At 37.7% G+C, this 12,463-nt stretch overlaps 1 protein-coding gene across 2 annotated transcripts in view; it reads left to right on the top strand.

Moving 5' to 3' along the window:
• RPL10 (ribosomal protein L10) overlaps positions 1-12,463 on the top strand; it is a 46,462-nt gene that overhangs the window by 9,724 nt on the left and 24,275 nt on the right. For both annotated transcript variants that reach the window (XM_044080341.1, XM_044080340.1), the window contains exon 4: positions 4,553-4,660. In XM_044080341.1, coding sequence (XP_043936276.1) covers positions 4,553-4,660 — 108 coding nt within the window. The remainder of the gene's footprint in view (positions 1-4,552; positions 4,661-12,463) is intronic.

Genomic DNA, 12,463 nt, shown 5'->3' on the forward strand with positions numbered 1-12,463 from the left:
GAGAGGTACGTCTCGGGTCATTCACACCAGCATGGACAATGACGGAGTCATATTTGTTCTTGCCTTGGAGTGACCTGAGTGCTTGTGTTATGTGGCGGATCCTAGCGCCAGACAGGCAGCTCACCGTGACCTTCTCCTGTTACAAGTGTATCAGGTGTCTTGTTTAGCCTTAAGGGCTGTGACTGTTCGGCACACTGGCTTTGTGAGCTATGTGTTGCACGTGATTTGTTTTAGGGTAGCGGTTGCTTGTCTGCTTCGGAGGTCTCTTGCTGCTTAGGCAGATTTATTTAGAGCCTCCGAGTAGGTTTGTGGTTGGTTTGCTGTCGTGGTAGGTCTATGTGAGACTGGAATTGTAGTGAGTGTGGTTTCCTTCTCCTGACTGGTTACGCCAGTACTGAGTTGAGAGAGCTTAGCCTCCAGTACTGGCGTAACCAGTAATGGAGGCTAAGCTCTCTCAACTCGGTACTGAGTTGAGAGTGCTTAGCCTCCAGTTTGGCTATATGGTTGCATCTCACATTTGTTGGGAGGAGGAGAGGGTTGTCTGTGTACACGAGGCAGTTGTAACATTGTCTCAAGATTCCCAGATTCACCAGCTGGACCGGAGAGGAGATTGACAACTGACCTTTGGACATGCTAGAATAGTATTGGGAATTCCTTTAGAATTGGGAAAAAAAAGGGCCAATGGGGAACAAGGTACTCAAGGGGAGTTTGAGGGTGTATTGCTTAGTGCTGACTTGTATAGTTGCTTTAGTGAGCAAGTGCCAGGTAACTTAAATGCAATGTGTTACAGGTAACTTAAATGCAAAAACGACAAACAGTAACTTTCAAGTGAAACAAGGAAATAAGTACAGTAAGCAATGCAGATAACACTAGGGATCCACAGATGCGCTGAAAAGCCACGTTTTGGGTGGAATTAGCATTTCGGGGAAATAACAAGCAAACAAAAACAAGCATACAAACAAAGCTAGATTCAGCAGGCCTGGATCTAGTCTATGCTGCAGCAAACAAGGTGTACCAATTTCAGTAAGAAGCAGTTCAGATATGCAGGCACTATAAGCCTTTAACTAGAATTTCCCAGCTCAGAAGGGCAGAGTCCAGCCTCTCTTCCCACAAGAGTGTAGACCACGAACCCTCTTAATGTAAAATAACTGGCCTGAAGCCCAAGTGCTTAAACCAGAATTAATACACTTTTCGAATAACAGACACTGAGCCCTCAATCAGCAGTTCCCAACTTGGAAGGGTGTAAGCTACCTGTTCTGCCACTACAGTGCAGACCACAAACAACCTTAATGTAAAACAACTGGTCTGAAGCCCAAGTGCTTAAACTAAAAGGCTTAGAATGACCAAGTGCTTAAACTAAAAGGCTTAGAATGAGTTACACCAAGCAGTAATAAATACAATTGAGTACTTTAAGATGATGCAAAAGCAAAATAAAGTAGGAAGAAACACAAATACAGTAAAAGCAGATTTTAAAAAAAAAAAAAAAAAAAAATTGAGTGAGCAAATGAGATGGGCCCAGGAGTTACAGGAGAGAAACAAGTGCAAATGCAGACTTTCAAATCAGAAAGCCAAGAGATGGAAGACCGCCCAAACCTAATTACAGGAAAGGTAGGAAACGGGTTTACAATTTTTTTTTTTTTTTATCTTGCAGTCCTAATTGCAGCCAGAGACCATGTCTGTGAAAACAATGACAGAGTCCTGTATTGTCCTTGGAGCGGGGGGTATTTGCTAACGTGGAAGCTTTTTTTTTTTTTTTTTTTTTTATAGCTTCCAGATGCTGTAGCACATCTTGGCAAAGCTGTGTGTGTATTATACATATGTGCTAAAATCTGGTTCAGTTGCTAGCAAAGCTGTGTGTATTATACATATGTGGTTCAGTTGCTAGTAAAGGGGTGCAGTGGGAACCCGAAGTCACATGACCAGATATGTGGTGTCATTCTGTAGTCCAGCACTGAAATGTTTAACACTAGATGAGCGAAGTCTTGGTGCAGTCTGTTTACGAAATCTGCCAAAGTATCACTCGCTCACTTCCATCTTACCTTGTTAAGTAATCGGGGGGGGGGGGGAATAGTAATTTAGATCAAAGTATAGTGAGATCAGTTATGTTTAGTGTTGGGGTTTTGTTTTTGTTCTTTTGGGGTGAGTAACCTGTGAGTACTTGTATTTATTTGGTGGTACTGGCTGCTTCTGAAAGCCTTGATGCATTGGTTAAACACTGCCAATTGTGTTGGTATAATTGGGTACCCTTGTAAGAGCCTTGGAGTAGCTGGCTTTGGAGTGTTCTAGTGGCAGTACCTACCTTGTAGTCTGGATGGAGGGGGCATAGCAGGTAAATTCATGCCAGCCTTTCTGTGTGTGTGTGTGTGTGTGTGTGTGTGTGTGTGTGTGTGTGTGTGTGTGTGTGTGTAAATCAAACCTGAGTGTCAGCTGCTTGGAGCAGGGACACTGAGCACTGGTTTCACAGGAAGAGTGATGGACTACTTGGGGCATTCTGCTGAGGACTCAACTTTGTGTCAGTGGGAGTCTTGTTTGGGGCCTGGAGAGGGAGACCAGCCTGGGGACTGTTGCTTGTGTGCTGTTAAAGGAAGTTGTGCTGGTGCAGAGATCTGCATCTGGAAATGCACAGTATCTTTGTTCCAAGTGAGCATCCCTCACCGGTGTCTGTAGTGAGGGTTCAGGCTCCTTGATGACTGGCCCAGAGGATGGGTGTCAGCACGACAGCTCATTTGTTGCAGTGTGGCACCCGCGACAAGGTAGACATAGCTAGCTAACCTTTTAATTACTTGCTGGGGATTGCAGTCTAGTTCCATAGTAATCCCTAGCAATTTTACTTTAGTGTGCTTCTTGGCAGCTTGCTTTTCACCCTGCATGTAGAGCTTTATTGTAAACCATATCCATGCAAAACAGTTTTACTTAAGGATATATGTCCACCTCCTGCTCTCTAAAGTAATGAGTGCATTTGGTATACAGTGCTTAATGCTCTAAATTAAATACTATGTACTTCTTGCAGCACTGAAGTGTGTATTGTATAGACTGCAGCTGAAAATCCGATGGTTTGTCTGGTCTTCCCAAGTAGTTCAGCTTTCCTAAAGCCCTTCCGATAGTCACTGGCTGCTGGACCACCACTTCAACTGAATTCTTTCATGTTTGGTCTCCTGTACAGTAGATACTGCCCCCATTGCCTCAACTTTTACTGTCCAATATTTTACACTGTTTAATCTCTAACTTTTGTTCGACTTTTAATAAGGGCCTAGGTGGCAAGGAAATTATCAAGATCCAGTTGCTTCAAAAACATTAAGGTGGTAATGAGCCCCAAGGAATACTCTTCTTACAGGAAACCTGGTACTTGTCTGCATGGAGACAAGTGGAACTGCTTAGGTGATGGCTGGATAGTGTAGCTCCCAGCCTGCGTTTGTAGTTGGCCATCAGGTGGCCAAGTGCAGCACTGTGTTGTATGCTGTTTGTGCAGAGCTGTATCGCTGTGTATTTTAAAGGTGTTAGTATTGGCCAGTGTAACATCTAACAGTTTTTGTAGCACCTAATAACATGCAAGCATACATTCAAATCGAATGTACTCATGGAGTTGGTAAGAAACTGATAGTGTGTGGATGCATGTTCGGATAGTGTGTGGATGCATGTTCGGTGGTAAATGTCAAGTATTTATTAGTATTTATTTCCTGTGCTATTAGTATCATGAGTATAATCTCACAAATGTGAGTTTGCAGTGAGGGCAGACTGCATTCCTCCTCTTGGTGCACAAAAGTCCACTGGTACAGGCAAGGATGAAATTGCTGTGAGGATTTTTTTTTTTTTTTTTAGCGTCTTCAACTTTAAGATGTGTGTCCATTAAAACTTAAGTTGACTGTCTTGTTACTGCATTTTGGTTTTGACTGTAGCTGTCATTTTCTTTTATACCCAAGCCACAAAAGATTTAACTACAGCAAGTAGTAGGTCTAGGTATGAAGTAACAGAATGGCCCTTTGCTTGCTGGTGGGTGGAACACAGTAGGATCATCTGATTGGTTGAATTGTGCAGTCAACTTTTGGGCAGTAGGTCATATAGGAAAATGTGTTTCCTGCAGAATGGAAGCTCAGTTTCCCTTGCTAGTGGATTCTGCAACCCCCCACACACACACACACACACACACACACACACACACACTCTTGAGGCAGTTTGTTGTAGGAACATGGCAGCCAGTTAGTGTTGAATGGGCAGTTCTTGGTCTTCATCCGTGATCTGGTCGTAAGTGCAACTCTGTGCTCATGAGTTTCATCCTGTTCCTATAGTGACCCATGTCTGTAGATGTATGGACAAGCTAGCATGTCTGTCACCATCTGGTTTATTGATAATCTTGTCCAGTAGTTGTACTTAGTTTTTACCAAATTGTGCTTGTTCATGGTCAGCAAATGGATTTTCAAAAGAAGATTTTTCTGTTTCAGGATCGCCTGAGTAGGAGGTCTTTTTCTTTGCATGTGAAAACAGATTTGACTGTACTCTTGCATTGTACACTTACAGAAAGTCTCTTAACTCGACAGAGTTCTTTTTATTGCAGATCCGAAGATCAGGATTTTCGACTTGGGCCGCAAGAAGGCTAAGGTTGACGAGTTCCCATTATGTGGTCACATGGTGTCTGATGAATATGAGCAGCTTTCCTCTGAAGGTATCTAACTTGGAGTTGGGTGTGAGTGTGACTGGTTAGAACAGTTAATTCATTTAGAAACTGATGTATGTTGAGCATGGGGATGGACCCTTTCCCCTGTAAAGAAATTTTATTTTTATTAAGCTTGGCTGAGTTTTAAAATCTGAATATGCATATATTGTATTGTTTGGTGTTGTATCAAAGTCTTTCTCAATCATGTGCATTGAAAAGTTACTTTGAAATCCATAGTGTAGCTAACCATGGATATGCTTGCCTTCCAGTTTCTGTTTTGTGTAATCGTTTTCAGTGTATTGGCATTCAGTGTATTGGCATCGCACTTGCTTTGTTAATGCAGAATTTGATTGCATTTCACTGAGACAGCGTGGTATTAAAGGTGTGCATTAATATTGGGGGGGGGGTAAACATTTGCTTCACTTGTTTGGATGTTCCTTGCATGAAACTAAGGGTGGGAAGTAGCTGAAATAAGCCCCCCCCTACACGCACACAAATTCCATATGGTTGGAATGGAAAGGAGCACGGCAGAATGTGAGGTGCATTGCTGTGGGATAACTGAGCACTTGTTTGCCTGCATTCCTCTACTGTCCCTGACTTTAGCTTTGCATTGTGCTTCTCAGACGTTTTAAAGTCAAGTTTGTGCACAAAGTGCATTATTTAAAAGACCACTGTCTCACTCACTGCAGATCCCAACAAAGTGACACTCTGACAAGTACCACTTCCTGAACATGCAAAAGTAAGTCTGGGACAAGTGTGAAGGAAAGGCAGCTTTAGTTCATGTTCTATTGCATTAAAGCATGAGAGCATCAGTTTGATGCATAGACAAGTGAGCAGAATCAAAACAAGAATTATTGTGTATTTGCCTTTCCCAGTGTTCACTGTCTTGGAAAGTGAAGCAAAGTTCCTGGGCTGGTTTGCAGCTGTGACTGGCAATGCAAGCCAGTGGTGATTCCATTAGATTTTGAGAATTGTTTGACTGGACATAAACTGTTTCCCAAGGCAAAGCACCATGTTATAAAATTATGAAAAAAAGGCTGGTGGTAGTGAACTGTTCATTTGCTTTTGGGCACTTTGTAGAGGGCACTGTTTTAATAGTCCTGGCTCAGTAACACTGGCTTACAGGCATTGTGGTGGTTTACTGTTAATGAACAGCACAGGAACACAAGTCTACTTATGCCGTTTCACTTTGTCTTTGCTGTCAACTTTTGGTGGGCTGTCTTGTTTTTATAGCTATGGAACAGTAATGACTTTGCTTTCATAATGCTGATTACCTACACATCTTTGTCTGATGTATGCAGGCAATTTAGCACCTCCCCAGAGTGTGGCTGACTATAAACAGCATTAATAGAACAGTCTACTTGTCCTAGTTTTAAGATTTGTAAAACATAATCAAAGATGACAGAAGAAACGGTGCAAAAATCACCAAAAGCACTGTGTTGAGAGTTACACCGGCCAGCCACAGATATGTCCCAAACGTTTATTGAGCACAAAACACCATAAAGTCAATGAAGATGAAAAAACGTTAAACGCCAAACTAAACTGTTTTTCGTCTGAACCTCCTCAGACATCCATTAAAACAATTAAGCAATTAAAGTTTATATATATATATATGTGTGTGTGTGTGTGTGTGTGTATATATATATATATATATATATATATATATATATATATATATATATGTGTGTGTATGTATATATATATATATATATATATATATATATACACACACACACACCCATTCAAATAATCCAATGAATAATTAATCAGTGCCATGTGAATGGAGCAAAATCCGTCCAATTGAACACAAGAATTTTAAAGCATTTTGTGTATTACAATACATTAAGAATATATATCCAAATATATAAATGTTATTCATATATTCAAAAGGTTAAAACAAATCATAAAGATCTTTATGAACTTTAGGAATACCGAATATGGCAGGAATTTTGGGTCTTAACATGTAAAAATTCAAATAGTTCTTTATCTATAAATCCTTCCAAAAATAAATCGTATAGCATACTGTATATTCTCTTGTAACCTATATTTATCTAATTTTTGGAAAGATTACCATATTTAGTTTCATCCAATAAAATTTGTAACATCTTAGCTTCATAATTAATGTTGTTCATTAGAACAATTCCCCCACCCTTATCTGGTTTCATTACTCTTAAATTATATTCTCTCTCAAATCTTGAAGTTTATATTCAACAGGTGAGAGGTTTGGGGCAATTCTACTTTCCTTAACTGCCTTTCTAAACTCCCCCTCAATGTTCTCCAAATTCCTAAGTTGAGCATGAATGGGGGGGGGGGTTCCAAACACTCATCCTTTTCAATGGTTCATGGACCCCACAATCCAATGTGTCACCACAAATTAGATCTAAATAGATTTTCAAATCTATTATCAACTTGCTAATATCGTACCTAGTCTTGGGTAAAAAATTTAATCCTTTAGAAAAAAGGCTAAAATATGTATTTAGGTTCATAGATTAGTACTAGGCTAACTGCTCTTGCGAGCCATTTTAAGCCTAGTCAATTATCCCCCTGTGAGATTCAAACCTTGTGCCCTGTGTTTGTAAGGCAAACACCTTAACCATTAGGCCATCTTCCCAACCCCTGTGTAGATCTGTATAATTAAAAAATATTAAAATTTTTGTAATCACTAGTACAAACAACAATATTTGTGTTACCGGAGTTTAAAATTTCGAGATCATCATGGGGGTAGGTTATCAAAAGAATTTTCCATTAAAATCTCCTGCCTCTCCCCCTCTGCATTCTGTTGGAAGTTCCCCTCCCTCCGATTCCTTATTCTTTCGGACCTCCGAAGAGGAGGGTACTCTAAAGGGTCCAAATTACCTTGATTAGTTCTATTTTCATCATAATTAACTCTATCTGTTTACCAAAATTGGTAAATTCACTGTGATAGTTAAAAGTAGATCTAGGTTTTGGGTAATGAAAATTATGTTCATATTCAAATCCATCTTATTTATTTTCCTATTCTTTTTTTCCTAAAATATTCTCACGTTTTTATCAATATTTCTCATTTCAAAGTATTTCTTTTTTCTTCCACTGTAAATAAAATCATTAATGATTTTTTCGTTAACCGTATCTGTTCCAAAATTGCTCCATTTCTTCCTCATTTTTGACAGTGGCCCTGAAGATCAAAACCCCAATTGTCAAACATTTTGATTAAAGATTCATAAAAAACGTGTCCCTTCTTGAACATTATTAGGGAACTTATGTACCCTTAAACCTTTAGGTACAATTTTAACATGCAAACATTCCTAAAGATAAGTATTCTCTATATTCAATACTTTGATTTATTGTTCAAATATAGTCTATTTAAATTATCTGCATAACTATGCACATTCTTCGTTTTTCATATGTAATTCTGCAGTTCAACCTTTTTGATTTAACCAGTCATGAAGAGGTACCCTTTGAAAGGTTGTCACCTTGCTCTAGTGAGCGATTAATCTCACCCACCGCCCGTAAATAATTTGGCGTTCCCAACCTGTTTTCACCACCATTCATTGAAACTCTAGCAATGTTTCCAATTCTATTAACCCCAGAACTTGAAGACTCTCTAGGGCTTGAATGTGCACGCTTAGGCAAGGTCATATTAACGTTTTCAACACCTTGTTGATGAAACGCTCTTGGTTCCCAGGAATAGTACTTTGCATCAACGAGCCGCACAATGGAGTCAAAACAGTAAGCTGACCAATAAGTGTAGCAAGCTCATTCCCCTTCGATCCATGAAGTTCCTGGTGTACCGGGGAAAAGCTCTCCTCACCTTCCATATTCACTACCAATAATCAAAGATGACAGAAGAAACAGTGCAAAAATCACCAATAACCAACAAAAGCACTGGGTTCAAAACACCGGCCAGCCACGGATATGTCCCAAACGTTTACTGAGCACAAAACACCATACATTCCATGTAAGATGAAAAAACGTTAAACGCCAAACTAAACACAGCGTTTTTCGTCTGAACCTCTGACTTCATCAGACGTCCATTAAAACAATTAAGCAAATAAACGGTTTACATTGAACCCATTCAAATCCAATGAATCACAAAAATACATGAATCAGTGCCATGTGAATGGAGCAAAATCCGTCAAATTGAACACACAAATTTAAAGCATATTGTGTATTAGAATACATTAAGAATAGATATGACTGATTTTGCTCCATTCACATGGAACTGATTCATGTATTTTTGTGATTCATTGGATTATTTGAATGGGTATGTATGTAGTTCAGACAAAAACGCTGTTTAGTTTGGCATTTAACGTTTTTTCATCTTACATTGACTTTATATGGTGTTTTGTGCTCAGTAAACGTTTGGGACATATCTGTGGCTGGCCGGTGTTTTGAACTCCTCAACACAGTGCTTTTGTTGGTTATTGGTGATTTTTGCACTGTTTCTTCTGTCTTCTTTGGTTATTGATAGTGAATATGGAAGGTGAGGAGAGCTTTTCCCCGGTACACCAGGAACTTTGTGGATCGAAGGGGAATGAGCTTGCTACACTTATTGGTCAGCTTAGTCAGCTGATTACTGTTTTGACAACATTGTGTGGCTCATTGACACACAGTAGTGGTAACGCCACTATTCCTGGGAACCAAGAAGCGTTTTTTCATCGACAAGGTGTTGAAAATGTTAATGTGACCTTGCCTAAGCGTGCACATTCGAGCTCTAAAGAGCCTTCAAGTTTGGGGTTAATAGAATTGGAAACCTTGCTCGAGTTTCAACGAATGGTGGTGAAAACAGGTCGGGAACGCCAAATGATTTACGGGCGGTGGGTGAGATTAATCGCTCACTAGAGCAAGGTGACTACTTTTCAAAGGCTACCTCTTAATGACTGGTTAAATCAAAAAGTTGAACTGTGGAATTACAGTAAGAAAAACTGTGCATAGCAGATAATTAGACTGATTTATTCAAATATTAAGTATTGAATATAGAGAAAATTTATCTTAAGGAATGTTTGCATGTTAAAAATTGCACCTAAAGGTTTAAGGGTACATAAGTTCCCTAATGTTTAAGGGACACGTCTTTATGAATCTTTAATCAAAATGTTTGACAATTGGGGTTTTGATCTTCTCGGGGCCATTGTCAAAAATAAGGAAGAAATGGAGCAAATTTTGGAACACATTGATACTGTTAACATCATTAATTTGTTGTTTACAGTGGATGAAGAAAAACATTTTGAAATAATGAGAAATATTGATAAATGTGAGAATTTTAGGAAAATAGAGATGTATTTGAATATGAACATTTCCATTACCCAAAACCTAGATCTACTTTTAACTATCACAGTGAATTTACCAATTTTGGTAAACAAGCAGATATTAGAGTTAATTATGATGAAAATGCATGGAGGGGGAGAGGCAGGAGATTTTAATGGAAAATTCTTTTGATACCCTTACCCCCTATGATGTGGTTTGTACTAGTGGTGATTTACAAAAATTTTAATATTTTTAATTATACAGATCTACATATCAACAATACATATTTTAGCCTTTTTTCTAAAGGATTCAATCTTGTACCCAAGACTAGGTGCGATATTAGCAAGTTGATAATAGATTTGAAAATGTTAAAATCAATTTAGATCTTAATTTGTGGTGACACATTGGATTGTGTGGTCCATGAACCATTGAAAAGGACGAGTGTTTGGAACCCCCCTATTCATGCTCAACTTAGGAATTTGGAGAACATTGCGGGGGAGTTTAGAAAGGCAGTTAAGGAAAATGGAATTGCCCCTAACCTCACACCTGTTGAATATAAACTTCAGGATTTGAGAGAGAATGTAAATTTAAGAGTAATGAAACCAGATAAGGGTGGGGGAATTGTTCTAATGAATAACATTAATTATGAAGCTAAGATGTTACAAATTTTATTGGATGAAACTAAATATGGTAATCTTTCCAGAAATGAAATAAATATAGGTTATACGAGAATATACAGTATGCTATACGATTTATTTTTGGAAGGATTTATAGATAAAGAACTATTTGAATTTTTACATGTTAATAGACCCAAAATTCCTTCTATATTCGGTATTCCTAAAGTTCATAAAGATCTTGATGACCAGCCTTTATGCCCTATTGTGGCCGCTGAAGGTTCAGTTATTTCCCCTTTGGCCAGATATATTGATGTTAAATTGAAACCAATAATGATGAGAGGCATATCTTTTTTTTAAAAGATACTTGGGATTTTCTTTATAATGTCAAAAACCATATGTTTCACAATGATTTAATGTTTTTGACCTATAGTGGTGGTGGACCTTTTTTGGGTCTATTCCACGTAATATAGGACTTGAATGGTTTGAAGAGGCTGTTCGACATTCGGGTGAAAAAAACGATAATGAGGTGTATGTGTGTATATATATATATATATATATATATATATATATATATATATATATATATATATATATATATATATATATATATATATATATATATATATATATAGTGGGGTGGCGATGGGTGCGAGATGCGCCCCAATTTTCGCTAATTTAGTTTTAAACACCTGGGAAGTAAAATTCATTCATAATAGTATATAAAGACTGTTGGTGTCTATATACAAGAGATTTTTAGACTATATGGTTATTTTTTGGAAGGACAGTTATGAAAGATTGAATGAATTTATAAATTATATTAATACTACAGATTTTTCAAAATTTACTCATGTAACTAGCTCCCAAGAAATGAATTATTTAGACAAATTGTGTTTTGTTAAGTCCAAGGTATATAGGGAAAACACCTTTTCCAACAGTTATTTACAGTTTAGTAGTGGACATCCCATTCACCAGAAAGAGTATTGTGAAGGGACAATTGTTAGAATTTCCAGGATGACATCAGTGTAAATTTTTGATTCGGATGTTTGTAGAAAGAGGGTGTCCCTTGGATCTTTGTTCCAAAATTTATGAAGATGTGGCTAGAGGAAGGACAGACAGGTTTCAACCTATTTTAGGAAAAGAGCCTATAAAATTTAATAGTGTTGAATCCAATGAAAGAGCAGAGTTGGAAATCCATCACAATAGTATGAAATTTAATAATGCCTTAATAATAGATTATAGTGGTGATGCAAGAGTAATTCAGAATATTTTAACAAAGAATGGGATAAATTTCTCCGAATTCCAGACCTTAGCTGTAAAGGGCATAAACCACCCAAGGTTATTTTCAGAAGGGGACGGAATATTAAGGATTGGCCATCAACAAATTAAAGGTCAAACAAGAAAGGAAATAAGATGCCTGAACTTTTTCTTGTAAAATGTTCTCAATGCCCTTTAATGGCAAATGTTCATCAGATTTATCTTGAATCTAGGTGTAGAAAATTAGTTAGTAAGACCTTTAGCACCTGTGACTCTTTGGGGTGATGTACATTGCTGCATGTGAGATCTGCTCTAGTTTCTATATAGGGAAAACGGAGAAAAAATAGGAGAAGGGTATATGAACATTTAAATGACATTAAAAATAAAAAAATGACTAATGCATTATACAGGCATACTATTCTTTGTCCATTGGCTAAATACAAGTTCTTTGTAATTGAAGTGCAGAAAGATGAGAGGGGCGGTCCCTGGGAAACCAGGATTGAATATAGAGAATTATATTGGCAAATAGTTTTAGAAGCCAATAGATTCTCAGGACTCTACTATTATATTTCCCTTGCACCTGTCATTAAAATGAGAGCTGCTAGATTTGTAAGTTGTGTTTTTTATTTCTTTTACATATTGAGTATTTTTTGTTATATCATTATATATAAATTATAATTTTTATTTATATATAAGTTATGATTTTTATTTATAATAT

The sequence above is a fragment of the Protopterus annectens genome, chromosome 8.part0 (genome assembly GCF_019279795.1).
Source record: "Protopterus annectens isolate FY-2018-M chromosome 8.part0, PAN1.0, whole genome shotgun sequence".
NCBI classification, from domain to species: Eukaryota; Metazoa; Chordata; order Ceratodontiformes; family Protopteridae; genus Protopterus; species Protopterus annectens.